This window comes from Schistocerca nitens, chromosome 3 (genome assembly GCF_023898315.1).
Source record: "Schistocerca nitens isolate TAMUIC-IGC-003100 chromosome 3, iqSchNite1.1, whole genome shotgun sequence".
Classification (NCBI taxonomy): Eukaryota; Metazoa; Arthropoda; class Insecta; order Orthoptera; family Acrididae; genus Schistocerca; species Schistocerca nitens.
In genome coordinates this window covers 733,390,097-733,408,335 of record NC_064616.1, presented here as the reverse complement: position 1 = coordinate 733,408,335, position 18,239 = coordinate 733,390,097, and the positions used below count along the sequence as shown (strand labels likewise).

Here is an 18,239-nt window from a genome sequence, read left to right as displayed (position 1 = left end):
TGCACAGGTCGAGACAAGGACTGGGACTGCACTGCTGCCGGTTCCAAGTGATAGTTATGGTAGCCGCATACATGTGCTTTGCGCCTGATGAAAATGTGTGTTCTGGAAATTATGTTTCTCGCTTGCTTGTGCAAAATTTGTCACTTACCACCAGCACCAGACATGACAACTCGCAATGAATGGAATAAAAATTCGCTAAATAACTCGCTATGTTCACGTACAATGCTCACATTGCACATGACATTCACAGCAGATTGCTCAGAACACTGTGGAACACTCATTGGCTGCCTGAGAACGCATGGCGTAGGTGTGCAGAACAAGTTTAAACTCGGCTGCCACAGTTTACTTTCAGTTGGTATGTTTGTTTTTGTAACTTTCAGATCTGATGATGACAGCATAGTTCTGTCGAAACCGGTCACAGTAATAAAAAGTATTGTTAGTGACTTTGGCCAACTTGAATATTCAAGAATAATATACGAATAATTGTATTGGGCATGTCACAGTTAACTTCATCAATACAACCTGACAAAGAGGCGGTAAATGTGACCTAGGAGATATATAGAGGCCAATCAGTATGATGAAAAGTCCAGGGGGATAACCTGGCCATCGGGAGGTGGGAAGGTAACCAAAGAATGAACCGAGGTGGTCACCATTGCAGAGGTCTTCATGTGACAACCAGTGTAATGAAGGAAGAATGCAAGGGGAAGTGAGCGAAAGATCTATGGCAGAGAAACTGCCATAAGCAGCACTGAAATGGGTACAGGAACCATCATTACCACGGCACAGGTCGTGGTCCACAAGATGAAATCTATGAGGAGACCCCTACTATACAAAAAAGGATTGCCCCAGAATGGGTGATGAGCAATAAAATCCCCAAAAAGGAGGGATGGAGAGGATAGTTGCTGAAGGAGGGAAGTGAGGACAGTGGGTGTACATGGCCTGTCAGGACGGAGATAGAGATAGCAAACAGGTTCCAAATGAAAACACAGAACCCACAACGGGTCAGCGAGTGAGCATCAGTAAAATGAGACTCCCGGAGAATGACACATGCTGTGGATTAAAAGGAAATAAGGAACAACAACTCTGAAAATGTGCAATAGTATCTGTTATAATTTTATTGAATAAGCATGGGACGGGGATACAAATGGGAGGTGAATGGGCTGAAACTGGTCACGCTGCTGAGTCATCATCCATCACAACAAGGAAGCATGACATCTACAGGGTGTTACAAAAAGGTACGGCCAAACTTTCAGGAAACATTCCTCACACACAAATAAAGAAAAGATGTTATGTGGACACGTGTCTGGAAACGCTTAATTTCCATGTTAGAGCTCATTTTAGTTTTGTTCTTCTGCCTATGCTCAAAGGAGCATGTTATCATGATTTCATACGGGATACTCTACCTGTGCTGCTAGAACATGTGCCTTTACAAGTACGACACAACATGTGGTTCACGCACGAAGGAGCTCCTGCACATTTCAGTCGAAGTGTTCGTACGCTTCTCAACAACAGATTCGGTGACCGATGGATTGGTAGAGGCAGACCAATTCCATGGCCTTAACGCTCTCCTGACCTCAACCCTCTTGACTTTCATTTATGGGGGCATTTGAAAGCTCTTGCCTACGCAACCCCAGTACCAAATGTAGAGACTCTTCGTGCTCGTATTGTGGACGGCTGTGATACAATACACCATTCTCCAGGGCTGCATCAGCACATCAGGGATTCCATGCGACGGAGGGTGGATGCATGTATCCTTGCTAACGGAGGACATTTTGAACATTTCCTGTAACAAAGTGTTTGAAGTCACACTGTTACGTTCTGTTGCTGTGTGTTTCCATTCCATGATTAATGTGATTTGAAGAGAAGTAATAAAATGAGCTCTAACATGGAAAGTAAGCGTTTCCGGACACATGTCCACATAACATATTTTCTTTCTTTGTGTGTGAGGAATGCTTCCTGAAAGTTTGGCCGTACCTTTTTGTAACACCCTGTATAAATAAGAAGTCAGACTCAGGATGCAATAGGGGAGTCAGCACCTCCGGGGCCACCAGAGGACTTAAGCTCTTTCTTCTTCTTCTCTTTCGTAGGTTGAGGAGGACACTGGCTGGAGAGAGAGCAGGCTTCAGCAAGATCTGGAACTGAGGGAAAGCAGGCGACCTTGGGGCGTATGTACTGTGGGTCCTGCGACCAACTTTGGCAGCAGGCCTCCATGCTGGGAGACGCCGCGGGGAGGTGTCCAATGAAGGGGGCCGTCACCAGCAGGTGCCGAAGACGGGGACACTTCTCTGGTTAGGTAGAGGGAGGAAAACCCGGAGGGGAGGGCATGGGAGCTGCAGGGGAGGGGGAGAGGAGAAGGGGGCAAGACTGGGGTAAGAGGACAGAGGAGGGAGAAAGGCAAAATTTCTGATGAGCCTCCCATATTTTTGTTCTTTCTTATAAACTGGGCAATCCGGCAAGTGTGGTGACTGGTGGTCATGATAATCAACACACACGGGTGGCAGAACACAGAGGCTCCCCTCATGGAGCGGGTGTCCACATTCACAACATAGAGATTCCGCTGTACAATGGGAAGAAATTTGCCCAAAACACAAATACTGAAAACACCTCATTGGTGGTGGGATGTATGGCTTCATGTTGCATGGATAACATATAACCTTCTGTGGAGAGGTACCTTCCTCAATTGCCAGAATTAAGGTGCCGATATCAATGTGATTGTCCTAACAGCCTTTCTGAATGTGCTGAATAAAATGAACGCACTGCCATTTCAGAATGGCCGGAGTTCTTCAACAGTTTGACAGATAAAGTTCCTTTGAAAAATGACTTCCTGAGCAATATTAAAAGACAGATGAGGAATAATGGACACCGGGATGTCGTCAACATGGTCACAGGCGTGAAGAGCCACAGACTACGGGGCAGAAGTAGTTTTGACCAACAGCAAACCCAACAGTATCTTCCTCAGAGAGTCCTCTTTGACAAACTTGTCGTCAATAATTTCCACAAAAATAATGGCTTTGTGGTAGTAGTGCAGACTAGGTAGTGGGGAAAGAGCTTCACCCAAAGTTGGCAAATCTGGTCTGCGTCTCACAGTGTAGTCAGGAAAGTGAAGGCCACAGGAAGCAGCATTAAAAGATCCATAGTCAACTGAAGAGATGGCCTTAGAGGGATAGCCAGCTTGAAGCTTTATGCATTTCATATGCAAAGTGTCTGCTCTGACACCACACACTCTGATCAGCGGCTTTCCCTGTGCGCACCACCCAGCCGCACACAAGAGGCACCTGGCATGGCAGCTGTTGCCTGAACAACAAGCAACCACTCCTAGGCACTAGGCATACATGGGGAGGTATCAGCTCAGGTATCAGTAGTGTGATCCCTGTGTTGTTAAGGAGGGGGATGTCAAACCCCAAAGTGGGGGGGGGGGGGGGGGTTAAAAAATGGAAGGAGTACCAGAAACCAGGATTACCGGGTTGACGTAAGCAGAAGGAGCGGGAGGGGGGGGGGGGTGAAGGTAATGCAGCCCTGGAAGGAAGAAAGGACCATAATAGCTTTGGGCTCCATGTATGCCATGCACAAACATATGAATGAGGCACGAGCCCCCTGTGTGGTCAAAAGCAACCTTGATTTACATTTCTCAATCACAGACCTTAGCAGAATATGCCCTGAAGGTGCATTTGAAGTAGCTGGTGTAGAGTAATGCACACACAAAAAAATTGTAACTGACTCAGTTTATTGCACTCCAAGTTCTGATGAGCTAGTATTTATAGAAAAAATTAGTAGTTCAATACTGCACTTCTCCAAATATAAACAGCATAAAATTATAATTTCAGGATATATTAACACAGATACAAGGGCAAAGAGAAAAAAATGTGATTCATATGGTTATTTCTCTGAAGTCATTCAACTACTACTATCTCAATGAAAAGCCCACTAGACTAAATCCATATCTTGACAATGTAATTAGTAATGTATCCAGAAATTCTCTTGAATGTCAAGATACAAAATTATAGATATCAGATTGTGCAGGGCTATAGTTTAAAATAGAAAATTCAACCCTCATTACAACAGAAAGACAAGAGACTTATAGAATTCTAGGTGAATCTAAAATAAACAATTTGATAAGTCATTTAAAGGAAAAAGGTCAGTCTCATATCGTACAAGCAGTATCATACCAACAAGTGGTATGCTCCACTACTTAAGTTAATCTAACCATTCTGAAAGATAAGTCTCATGAAAGTGATAGGGTCAAGAAAAAGTACACAAATATGAGAAAACTCCACAGATCCCACACCAAAATTGCTAAGTACAATGCAAATACAAATTTTAAATTTCAAAAATAAATGTACATCAGCCTGGAGTGTTATTGAAAGAGGAATTAATAAAGAAAACTTTATCCCCACTGAATTTAACAAGTTTACACTTTTACAGGGGGATTCCGTAACGGATGATGGAAAAGGGTAAATATGTCAGTCCAAGGTTAAGGCCCTTGTCCGGAAATGAATGAGTCAAATGTTATAAAGCCAAAATTGTTCTGATAACTCTGACAGTGGACCTCTTCTATTCCACACTCTTTGCTTTCCATATTTTGGAAGGAGGTAGTATGGACCAAAACAAGAAAAAATTGCTGGTAAACATGGGCTCCGAAATGCGTACCTCAAGAGCTACGAAAACTTGTTCAGCAGAAGAGATTTGTCTCACAGTAGCATATATGAACAAGTGTTCATAGCTCTTGAGGGATGCACTTTAGATCATCCCTGGAAGTTTGTAGCATCATCACGAAATCACAATGTATACAGTACAATAAGTTTGCTCTTTCACACTAGTTCATTGGCTGTTTCTTTATTTTAAATGGTGCTTCCTATAATTAGTCCATTGAACTTTTCTTGCCTCTTCACAAGAGCACGATTCCACTGCATCATCACTTACAAACTACACAGCAAAACAAAAGTAAAGGATACATTTTTGAAACCCTGTAATTGTCTCCCATTCTGACGCGTAACTTTAAAATTTGGCTCAAAGTTGCCTAAAACCTTCCCCTGTAATGGTGCAAGCGAAGGGCCCCCAATGCTCCCAACAGCAAGGTATCGACATGTGTCAAAATGAAGACCTCATCTCAGAAGTTCATGTGAGCTGTAAAGTGGATTAATGATATCACATTGGCACCGGCTTTCACCAAAATTCTTCCAAACACCACCAGGACGTGTCACATGACTGGTAGGTAGGTCATTACATCCGCTCTCACCCACATTTCACCCCTTCTTTTGATGCCTTTGCAATGGAGGTCACAAATGCGACACCTAGCGTTCAAATCACTGGGTTTTCTTATTGGATGGCCAAAGACGACATTTAAGACACACTGCCACTAGGAATCAAAATGAAAAGGCCACAGGGGGTGTCACAAAGACCATCAGTGAACTCATCCCTTCCGTTGGAGCATTGAGTCCAGCACATTTTGCGCTCAAAAATGACAGTTCACAGTTTGATGGGCAACAGGATGACATCCTGATACCACCCCATGCGCAGTTCAGCCCTACTCTAAGGACGTCATGGGACTGCAACCCCACTGAACATGATCTGACCACTTTAGTGCAAAGATAATTTCTGCTCTGGTACAAAGGGTGGAGCCACTAGGGACTGTTCAAAACCATTCTATGAAATCTGAACGTGATCCAAAGCAGCAAAGGATACTTCTGCTTCTCCACCCCTGTTTCATCCCCTCCTGTGGCTTGATCATGGGGAGCTGGGTTGCAACATTAACATGTGCATGAAGAAAATGGCAAGACTCCCAGTTCAGCAACACTCTCAGTGCCACCCACACACTACTGTTGAGCGTGTTACAAATATATCTGCCAGCTGTCAGAAATTTCGACACACATTCAGCTCCACTGCTAGTCTACCACCTGAAGTCAGGCAAACCTCACCTAAGGCGTGCTAAAGAGGTTGCCTACTCTCAGTGTCAGAGCAGCTGCAAGGCTGAATGTGTGTCAAAGTTGCTGACACCTACATTTGAAACCTGCTCACTCCCCCCAGTCTCCATGGGCTCTAAACAACAACCATTATCACCCAATGACATAGATACTACTGCACCTATAAGGGGCGTACAAAAAGAAACAAGCCGGAGGCATAATTATAGAAACCAGTACCTGTATGTTAGAATTATTGACCCTGGCTGTTGAGACACTTGTCCCACTGTGACACAAGGCAGTGAAGGACTGTCTCGTAAAATTCCCGGGGCAAAAATGGCATAATCACTGGGAGAGAGGTCCGAACTGTATGGAGGGTGGCCGAGAACCTCCCATTTGAATTTCTGCAGGAGTGTCGGAACTGTGTTGGCCGTATGAGGCTTTGCATTGTCGTGGAGCAGAATGACCCCACGCCTGGTGGTTTTGATATGATAGCTTGGTGAAGGATGGTCAAGGTTTGTGAGTAACGATGGGCATTCACTGTTGTTCCATACTGCAGGAAGTAAATCAGAAGGGGGCCATCTTGGTCCCCTTAAAAAGGTTCTGAGGGACAAACGATTCACCTCGGACGATGGCGTCCAGCTATACATGTGGAACTAGCTAACATTGCAGCCCCAGGAATTTTATGAGACAGCCATTCACCATCTTGTGTCACAGTGGGACAAGTGTCTCAACATCCAGGGTCAATAATTCTAACATACGGGTACTGATTTCTATAATTATGCCTCCGGCTTGTTTCTTTTTGAACGCCTCTTATACATCAGTATCACCCATGTTGCTGCCCTCACACCCATTTTGCTTGCGCTACAGCTATGCAGGTTAACTGATAATTCTACATTCCTGTCCGTAACTTCAACACTAGTATTTTGCATATCAATTAAACACAAACTATCAATTTCTTTTCCCTTATTTTCAGCTTCAGCACAAGAAACTACTGTTTCTTAATCTCTCAAGCTCCGTCAAAATCCTAATATTCTTTACTGCTGGAGAAATATACCCAGTGTCTTCAGCCTACCAAGTGTCAGATTCCTGTCACATTTTCTACTCTTCTTCTGGAGTAAATGGACTATGCCAACACTATTTGCTCCTCTTTTCAAATTTTACTTTATCTGCTATATCTTCACAGTCCACTTCTGCAGCCTTTATTTGCTTTGACATATTAGCACTGCTTACTTGCAACTAGGTGGCTTAATCTGCTAAAATTTGCAACATTTCATCCAAGGTAACCCCCTGAGGTATTGAAAAAGACACGGCTGACCATCTACTAATTACACAAACCTACCTTGGACAGCAAGGTCACCACATCTGTTATAACCTTTAATCACTAATAATTTGTGTGGATATGCAAAAGTAGAAACACTAGCGGGTTACATACTACTAACTCCGTATCTGTCATTCGACTGCCGTGCTGTGACATGCGGCCGGCGCCGTTCATAGCCAGGTGGCGCTCCCGCGCTCGGCCGAGCTGCGGAGCGCCTCTATCGCCGTGTTCGTGTACTGACATAGCGGCACTTTTAAATGTCGTGGCACTGTCACAACACTTTTCCCCCCTTGAAAAAAAAAACTCTCACTTCCTTGGAGACACGGACAGTGCGGAGACATCCATGGCCTCTTGGGAGGCCCCGAGAAGATCCCGCGGAGAAACACGAGAGTATGGTCGAAAATGTCCAGGACGGAAGCTTGCGCGTGGAACGGGCCTCCTGGACGAGATGATGGGTGAAAACTCCGGAGCAGCATCCATAGGTGTCGTGGACCTGGGGATGTGCTCCAGCGAGAAGGGTCCCGGAGAAGGCGGCGTCGCGACTGGGGCCGGTTCCGGCGTACTCGGAAGCGGTAGCGACGTCGGCTGCAGCAACACGCCCGGAAGATCGGCAGCAGCGACAGGACTGGCTTCTCGGGCTGGTGGAGACGAAAGAAGGGGCGGTGGCACCGGCGTGGCCACCACTCGTGGGCGCATCTGGTCGTAATGGCGAACAACCATGCCGTCATCCGTATGTATTTCACAAAGCCGGCGGCCGCGAAGAGCCTGGACCACCCCTGGAATCCATTTAGGGCGAGATCCGTACCCCCGTGCCCACACGTCGGCGCCCACCGGGTATTTTCCTGCACTAGGGGACACGGTACAAGGCCTGACAGGGTGAAGCAGGTGCAGTAGAGTGTGCGGTTGGCGGCCATGCAAGAGTTCAGCAGGGCTGCGATCACCCAGAGGCGTGAAGCGATAAGAACTCAGAAATTGCAACAGAGCGTCATCTGTGGAAAAATCACTAAGGAATTTTTTCAGTTGACTTTTGAAAGTGCGGACAAGGCGCTCGACCTCCCCATTCGATTGTGGATGGAAGGGCGGTGCCGTAACATGATGAATCCCTTGTCCAGTACAAAAATCACGGAAGGTCTGCGAAGAGAACTGAGGGCCATTGTCCGTGACAATCGTGGATGGAAGACCTTCTAGCGCAAAGATTTTGGACAAAGCCAGCGTCGCCGCTGCAGTGGTGGGCGACGGACATCGAACAACAAACGGAAACTTCGAGAAGGCGTCAATCAACAGTAGCCAATAAGTGCCGAGGAAGGGGCCGGCAAAGTCAGCGTGCACCCGTTCCCACGGCTGCGCCGGATCAGGCCACGGAGAGGGCATAGTACGAGGTGCAGCCAGTTGTTGAACACACTGATCACACGCAGCGACCATGTGGGCGATGTCCGAATCAATACCGGGCCAATATACGTGCCTGCGGGCCAGGGACTTATTCCGAGAAATCCCCCAATGGCCTTCATGCAATAGTTTGAGAACAGCTTTTCGAAGAGAGGCTGGCACCATGACCCGTGGAGATGCGCCATCCGTGGCCAGAACAACAACACCCTCACGAACAGACAGACGAAGGCGCAAGGCATGGTAGTTGCGAAGGGGATCCGATGCCCGGCCCTTGGTCCTGTCCGGCCAACCCCGTTGAACAAAACCGATCACCTGACGCAGGACCGGGTCCTGCGCAGTAGCCGACGCGACCTGCGAACCTGTAAGTGGAAAACCCTCGACCGCACGACGTTCTTCCTCATCAATGTGGAAACAGAGGAGTTCATCTCGATCGAAAACCGGGTTGGGGCCCATCGGCAAACGCGACAACGCGTCAGCGTTGGCGTGCTGGGCGATAGTGAATCTCATAGTGAAAACGAGACAAGTATAAGGCCCAACGTTGCAGGCGGTGAGCTGCCTTATCCGGAAGCGACGCCGAGGGGCTGAACAGAGAGACCAGCGGCTTGTGGTCGGTGATGAGGTGAAACTTAGAACCATACAAAAAAACGCTGAACTTTTTTAGAGCATAAATGATAGCGAGCGCCTCCTTTTCGATTTGAGAGTAACGCCGTTGGGCATCGTTGAGGGTCTTGGAAGCGTAGGCGATGGGTCGTTCCGACCCATCCTCATACCGATGGGCGAGAACAGCCCCTAGGCCATACTGTGACGCGTCAGTCGCCAGAACCAAGTGCTGACCCAGACGTAATGTGGCAAGACAAGGCGCCGACTGCAAATGAGCCTTCAGGCGGACAAAAGCCTGCTCACACTCGTCGGACCAACAGAAAGGAACGTTTTTGCGTAACAGCTGATGCAGAGGATGAGCCACTGCCGCCGCGGATGGAATGAATTTGTGATAATAAGCAACCTTGCCGAGAAACGCCTGAAGTTCTTTGACCGTAGACGGCTGGGGTAGAGCGGTAATGGCCGCAACGTGCTGTCGTAGAGGACGTATACCCTCACGGGACAAGTGGAAACCAAGATACACAATGGAGGGTTGGAAAAACTGTGACTTGTCCAGATTGCACTTCAACCCAGCTGAATGCAGGACCCGAAACAGTGAACGCAAATTGCGAAGGTGCTCCTCAGTGGAGGCCCCCGTGACAACAATGTCATCCAGGTAGTTGATGCAGCCGGGAACGGAAGCCGTGAGCTGTTCCAAAAACCGCTGAAAAATGGCTGGCGCGCTAGCGACGCCAAATGGTAACCGCTGGTACTGATACAACCCACAAGGAGTGTTGATGACGAGAAATTCCTTGGAAGACGCATCCAATGGCAACTGATGGTACGCCTCCGATAAGTCAAGTTTGGAAAAGAACTGGCCCCCAGCGAGCTTGGTAAATAACTCCTCAGGACGGGGAAGAGGATAAGTGTCAATGAGGCTCTGAGTGTTGACAGTGGCTTTAAAATCACCGCACAATCGCAGACTCCCGTTTGGTTTAGAAACCACCACGATGGGCGATGCCCATTCGCTGGAGGTAACAGGAAGGAGAATCCCTGAAGCTGTTAACCTGTCGATCTCAGCTTTGACAGGCGCACGCAATGCCATCGGAATAGGGCGTGCCCGGAAAAACTTAGGGCGAGCTGTAGGTTTAAGAGTAATGTGGGCTTCAAAATCCTTGGCCTGACCCAGACCAGCAGAGAACACGGACGAGAATTCAGAACACAATCCATCCAGTTGTTGATAAGGAATATCCTCAGATATGAGGTGCACATCATCATCAATGGAGAACCCGAACAACTGGAAAGCATCATAACCGAACAGGTTTTCCGTTCCCGCATGATCCACCACATAAAACGTGAGGGGCCTAACAACAGACTTGTAGGCAGTGGAAGCATCAAACTGGCCAACAATAGGAATTTTCTGCTTATTATAAGTTCGCAGATTTCGCGTAACGGGAGACAAGGGAGGGGAGCCCAACTCCAAATACGTGCGAGAATTAATGAGAGTTACTGCAGAGCCCGTGTCCACTTGCATGTGAATGTCTTTATCCAGAACACGAACAGTAACAAACAACTTATTTGTTTGAGAAAGCACACAGTTAACATCCATGTCCGATGCCTCGTCCTCGTCGACAGGAGTTTTAGGGGACTGACACACAGAAGCAATGTGGCCTTTTTTCCTACAGGAATTACACGTGGCCCAACGTTTTGGACACGCGGCCCTGTCATGCTGTACGAAACAACGTGGACAAGAAGGAAATGCGGAACGAACCTGCTTCTGTGGTTGCTGTTTTCGCTGCGAGCGTGATGGCCCCACACGACGTTGGTGACGTGAGTGAACCGCCGCCACATCGTCGTTCCCCTGTCAAACAGGCAAATTGTCCGCGTCGAAAGCGGTCTGTACAGCGCCCACATCACACCACGCGTCTATTTGCGCACCAGCAGCGTGAGACACTTCAAAAGATTGAGCGATGCTGAGAACTTCCGACAACGACGGGTTTGGCAGTTGTAAGGCACGTTGCCGAACTTCTTTATCAGGAGCAAGCCGTAGAATAGCGTCCTGAACCATTGAATCAGCATAAGACTCATGATGAGTGTCCGTGACAAACTGACATTTCCTACTCAGACCGTGTAATTCCGCCGCCCAAGCCCGGTAAGATTGATGGGGCTGTTTACGACACCAGTAGAACGCCACGCGGGCGGCAACGACGTGGGTGTTTTTTCGGTAATAGTTAGACAATAAGTCACACATTTCTTGGAAGGACAGAGGGGCAGGGTCCCGCAGAGGGGCTAACTGAGATAGCAGCTGATAGATCCGTGGGGAAATCCAAGATAGAAATAACGACTTACACATAGGAGTGTCGACAACGCCGAAAGCCAAGAAGTGTTGCCGCAAACGCTTCTCATAATCCTCCCAGTCTTCAGCGGCCTCGTCGTAAGGAGGGAACGGAGGCGGAGAAGAGGAAGACAGACGATGAGTAAGCGACGTCAACAAAGCCTGAATAGCAGCCGTCAGCTGTGTTTGTTGTTCAATGAGCGCTTGCATAAGCTGTTCCATGTCTGCCCCGACACGAACACCCAAGTCCACAACGCAGGAAAAAAAATATCTGACCTCGTCGCCAAAATGTTATAACCTTTAATCACTAATAATTTGCGTGGATATGCAAAAGTAGAAACACTAGCGGGTTACATACTACTAACTCCGTATCTGTCATTCGACTGCCGTGCCGTGACATGCAGCCGGCGCCGTTCATAGCCAGGTGGCGCTCCCGCGCTCGGCCGAGCTGCGGAGCGCCTCTATCGCCGTGTTCGCGTACTGACGTAGCGGCACTTTTAAATGTCGTGGCACTGTCACAACAACATCTCTCCCCAATTGAGAATGTTTGGAGCATTATGGGCAGGGCCTTCGGGGCCAACTGGACAGGATTTGGCACAATACCCCTCAGGTGGACATCCAACAACTCTATCAATCAATGCCAAGGCAAATAACTGCTGATGTAAGGACCAACACATTACTGACTTGGAGAATTTGTGAAGCTCTTTCTTTTGAATAAATCATCCACTTTTTTCTGAAACTGCAATCATTTGTTTTTCTATGCATGTACATCAATTATGTTGGCTTCTGCCCCATTCGGATAATTCCTTCGTGGTATATTATTTTTTACCTTCGACTGTATAAACAATTTCACTGGTTTCCCTACTGGTCGCTCTTGTAATCCTACTGGACATATCGATGGATCAATCTATATAATATGCATGCATAAAACAAGGTCACTTGGTGTGGTGTGAAGTTATACATCCACTAGTTCCAGATCACAATGGCGAAAGGCATAAGATTTAAAGGCTACCACTGACCATTTTGGTTTCAACTGTCCCATCCCGCTAATGTAACATGTTCTCCAGTGGACTTACTTACATAGACCTTGTGATACTTGACTATCATCTGGACACTGATTTTGACTCTGTTATTCCCTGCCACCAGTGTTTGGCTTGCACATGGACATGTCTATTTCCCTAACGTGGTGCTTTCTCTGTTCTCCATTTGACTGCACATTGAGCAAACTGATTGTTTGTGTTCTTATGTTCCCTTAATGAGTGGTTCATATTGAAGTGCTTTAAGCTTTCCACAGTTCCTACCACATAACCATTATACTCCTTATTTGTTCTATGTGTACTAGAGTCCTGCATGACCGAGTAAGCAAGCACAAAATACGAGATGGGGCGAGCACACCCTAACTGGATAGGCTACCCGCACTAGTTCTAGTGAACGAGCATAGAAGCCGTGACTGAATACATAGCACGTAACTTCAAACACATTACACATGTCATTATCTGTGTGGGACTGCAGCCAGTACGGGCTTCTCATTTGTGGTGTTTCTCTCTCTGTAATCATGCAGCGCGAGGAAGCAAGTGCAGTAAGACATAAGAATGAAACCAATGTTTACACATTGGAGAAACAGGAAGGTCTAAAAAGCCAAGTATGGGGTACATTTCTGTTGGTTGTAGACGAAAACAGTGAGTCTACTGGGTACATATTGTGCATAAACTGCTCCACATTACTGTGTTTCCAGTCGGGAACCACTCACTTAAAGAAACACAGTTGCAAAAAACCTCACAAAGATACAGCTCCTTCAGGAATACCGGCAGTAATAAAAAATAGTATTATAATAAAGTGTGTTGCAATGTGCGTTAAAGATATGAGACCTTTTAATGCTGTTTCCGGTGAAGGTTTAAGAGAACTAGGCCAAGAATTAATACATCTAGGTGCGCATTATGGAGGAGTTAACGTGACAGATGTCGCACCACATCCCTCTACTATAAGCAGACATGTCAAAGAACAAGCTGATGCAATACAAAACAACATGATGCCTTCTGTTATTGCGGAAGTTATTAATAAAACATGTGCTGCGACAGTTGATATGTGGACTGATTCGCATAATTAGGTGCTCTATTTGACGCTTACAACACACAACATTATCACAGATTGGTCTCTTGTGAACAATGTTTTATTTACAACAAAATTCCCAGACGTTAAGACGACGGGACTAAATTATTATGAAAGAAATTGAAGAGAGGATGGCTGATTGGGACACTTCGCCGGACATGTTGCACAGTTTTGTTTTTGTTTCCGACCAGGGTGCCAATGCAATAAAGGCTTTGGAAAATCACGAAAGGATTTCTTGTGCTGCTCACTGTATAAACACAGCACTTGACCATACTTTCGATGAAGGTAACTTCTTGTTAAATCATGGCCGAACATCGCATCAACAATAAATACTGAAAAATGCATTGTAAGGTACATTAAGGAAAGTGGCCTCTGCTTGTCTTTGAAATCATCGTTAAAACACGAGGTCTGCACACGCTGGAACAGCTTGTACACTATGCTGGAATCCTTACACATTTATTATAACGAAGTTGCTGCTTTGCTGACGAAAAAGAACTCCCCTTACAGATTGCAAGGATATGATAATGAGCTTGCAGGAAAAACTGCGCATTTTCTGAGACCATTTAATGAGGCCACAGATGAATTATAAGGCGAAATAGAACCGACAATCCAGTTAGTTCTTCTTTGGTTTCACAAACTGCAACAAATTCGCAGTGTCAATGACACTGACTGTCAGGTGGGTAATTACTGCAGTTAAAAGCACTGTTTCATTATGATACGCGATAGATTTATAATTAACTAGTGTAACTGATGTGTACTAAATAATATGCATTTTTTAACAGAATGTACAAAGGATTAAAAATCGAGCCTTGACTTTCATTTGTCACTTCCAGACATAAAATTGCTACGTTTCTTTGGCCGTCTTTCCGTGATCTTAATATGCTTGAAATAAATGAAAAGCAGGAACTTCTTAGCAATATGCGACAAATGTGTGCTACTTATTAGGTACAACATGCGACCATTAACATAATCATTTTTGCATAGTTAGTGGATAGTGTATTATAGAGAAACGAGAATGTTAAAATTCGTATAATATTTCATTAACGTAAAACACTTCGTTTTTACGCGAACGTTTTGATGATTTCCACATCAGTTCTGTATTACTTGTCTCTTTTGTTCATTATCATAGATCCTTCAAGTACTGTGTCATCACCACCCAGAAAGAGAGATCGTTTCAAGGAATGGAGGAACAACAGATCATCCGCAGCAGATGAAGTAGGTCTCTTCATTTTAATGCACCCTGCAGATGATGATGACATCTTAAAGTGGTGGAACAGACATGAAACAGATCTGCCAGGCCTGTCTGCAGTTGCAAGACGTATTTTATGTATCCCAGCAACAAGCGCACATAGTGAAAGATGCTTTAGTAAAGCCGGCATGTCACTAACAAATCGCCGCAGCCAATTAAATCTGGAACACGTTATTGTTGATTAGCAGTGAATCACTAATTATAATTTTGTTTCTGTTGCAAACAAGTTAAAAGTATGACAAGTTATGTCTGCAAATGTTTGATGTTCTTTGTATGCTTTCTTTATGAAGATGATTGTCTTCTAGATTACAGGAACTGGACTTATTTAATGTTTCCAATAAATGAAAGGAAAAATATATCTTCTGTTTAGAATGAGACTCGTCTTCTATCTGTGATTCATTTGAAATATAATTTTACTTTCCAAGTGCTTTATGGATTTAGCTGTGTCGTGTACCCGTTCTTGGAAACGATACTTTTGTATTCAAAGAGAGAGAGACAGAGATAAACACATTGTGTGTGTGTGTGTGTGTGTGTGTGTGTGTGTGTGTGAGAGAGAGAGAGAGAGAGAGAGAGAGAGAGAGAAAGAGAGAGACATCAGCGGTGGCCGGTCATGCTCGGTTATCCGCCTGTCTGGAATCCGGACAACAGACATGGTACGTGACCAAGCAGAGTCGTGTGGGGCCGGACATGAGCGGCTCGGTCCCCCCAGTCAACAGGCGAGCAATGACCGGTTAAACATCACTCTAATGGGTACTACATTCACTGTACACCAGCATCTCTCAACCTCTGGACACCAAACCCTTTACCTCCTTCTACTGATTTAGGCCAATCAAATTCTAAGTTGCAATTATTTATATACTTTGATAGCTGAAATTAGAAAGGAATCCATGGGAATTTTCCATAGGCATTTTCACGCTTTCATCCTCTACCAACCTGTTTATGGGCTGACTGAAGGAATGTTCCCTTCACTCAACTCAAACCCTTAGTCTAGCTCAGATTCATTCATTCATTCCATCTCTATGCAACCGCTGGTCCCAATTCTACAACCCTACAGAGGAAGGGAAAGAAGGGGACAGAGAAGGAGAGGACGAAACAGGGATGGATGGATGGATGGATGGATGGATGGATGGATGGATGGATGGAAGGAGGGAGGGAGGGAAGGAGGGAGGGAGGGGAGAAGAGCGGAAACAGGGATGGAGGGAGAAAACCGGAGGATTACGGGTTTGGTATCCCATCGGCATTCAGATCATTTGTGATGGAACATAAGCTCAGACTATTCCAAGGATGGAGAAGGAATTCGGCCATGCTCTTTTCCAAGGAAACATTTTGGCATTTTCCTGCAGTGATTTAAGAAAACTATAGAAAACACAAATCTGGATGGCCAGACGAGAGCAGGTGCGGTATGGTAACTACTGCGCCATCTTGCCGCAGAGAGGAGGAAGCTTAATCTGGAAAACAGAGTGGCAGCTGAAAAGTTGGTGAAATTTTATGGCTCTTACAGGTGGGTATGAACTGCCCATAAATCAGTTGAAGGTGAGTGGTTAAATATCATTATTTTTGTTTAGTAAGTTACTAAATGGAGGGTCTATTCACTTAACCAATCTAGATTTACCAACTTGGCTAGTAAATTAATTTCACAACATTCCTCTGTCAGTTGGATTACGATAAAAATTTGGTACTAGCATGATCTATCCTTATAGAATGTCGTTCATGTGATGTCACTGGTTCAGGGCAAATTTTTTCATTATCCACTACTTTAAGATAATATTATCTGTAAGACACTATGACAAGTTTGGTTCCATTCCAAATCAAGGGAATTGTATAAATGAGAAAGCATCTAACTTTCTGGGTAAAAACAATGTAAATGAATCCTAAGGAAATTTTCATAATTTGTTACACGTTGCTATTTCACCTAGCTGATGACTCAGAAATTATTAGTAATTTCGAGGTGACATGTATTTTTGTTAATATAAAGAAGTGACATTAACACTTCACAGAATTAACAATAGTACTAAAATAGGCTGAACTCTTACCAACAGCAGCTGTTGTCATTCTGTCAAGTCCATGTCCAACATGATCAGCATGTGCTTTTGTCCTGTCTTCAAACATGTACTCCCGAGCTTCTGATAGTCGTGGTAGGTACTGCAGATTTCGAAGCTCATTTATACCAGTTCTGAAACAAGTAATTTTTCCCTTCATTCACAATTATGGAAGCTTGAAGACAGAACCAAATTTAAGACACTGCATATGAAATTTAATTTGATCTACTCTATAACATGCATGGTGACTGTCAGTTCAGCATGATAAACTCGCATGAATGAAATTTTTTTTAGTTAGTCACTACTTTTATTTTTTAACTATTTTGATCGACACTATGCATTTTGAGAATAGACCCTCATCATTAGATGCTTTACAGTAAGCTGGGATTTACATGAAAGCTGCTTCTCTCACTAGTTGCCACTCTTTCCCATGAAATATCATACTGAAGCCAAGTGTTTCTATATAAAAGCTAAATAAGGATTACTGCTTACTACCAAGAAGATATAAGGGAAAAAAACAAAAATTAGTTTATAGCCTTACACATTTTTAAGACATGGATGTGGCACACATACACACGCACGCGCGCACGCACGCACGCACACACACACACACACACACACACACACACACACACACACACACACACACACACACACACACATCTAATACTTTACCCTCTTTGGGGAAGTGTGTGGGGGAGTTTGCAGCCTTATGGCTTTTACTGCACTGTGTATCTACATCTACATCCATACTCCGCAAGCCAACTGACGGTGTGTGGCAGAGGGTACCTTGAGTACCTCCATCAGTTCTCCCTTCTATTCCAGGCTCGTATTGTTCGTGGAAAGAAAGATTGTCGGTATGCCTCTGTGTGGGCTCTAATTTCTCTGATTTTATCCTCATGGTCTCTTCGCGAGATACACATAGGAGTGAGCAATGTACTGCTTGACTCCTCAGTGAAGGTATGTTCTCGACACTTCAACAAAAGCCTGTACCGAGCTACTGAGCATCTCTCTTGCAGAGTCTTCCACTGGAGTTTATCTATCATCTCTGTAACGCTTTCGTGATTACTAAATAATCCTGTAACGAAGCGCGCTGCTCTCCGTTGGATCTTCTCTATCTCTTCTATCAACCCTATCTGGTACGGATCCCACACCGGTGACCAATATTCAAGCAGTGGGTGAACAAGTGTATTGTAACCTACTTCCTTTGTTTTCGGACTGCATTTTCTTAGGATTCTTCCAATGAATCTCACTCTGGCATCTGCTTTACCGACGAGTAATTTTATATGGTCATTCCATTTTAAATCACACCTAATGCCTACTC

At 45.2% G+C, this 18,239-nt stretch overlaps 1 protein-coding gene across 1 annotated transcript in view; it reads right to left on the bottom strand.

Annotated features, from left to right (window-relative positions):
- The window catches only part of LOC126249409 (uncharacterized), a 405,665-nt gene that overhangs the window by 55,504 nt on the left and 331,922 nt on the right, over positions 1-18,239 (bottom strand). Inside the window, exon 8 of the mRNA XM_049951063.1 lies at positions 16,910-17,049. Within this exon, the coding sequence (XP_049807020.1) occupies positions 16,910-17,049 (140 nt within the window). The remainder of the gene's footprint in view (positions 1-16,909; positions 17,050-18,239) is intronic.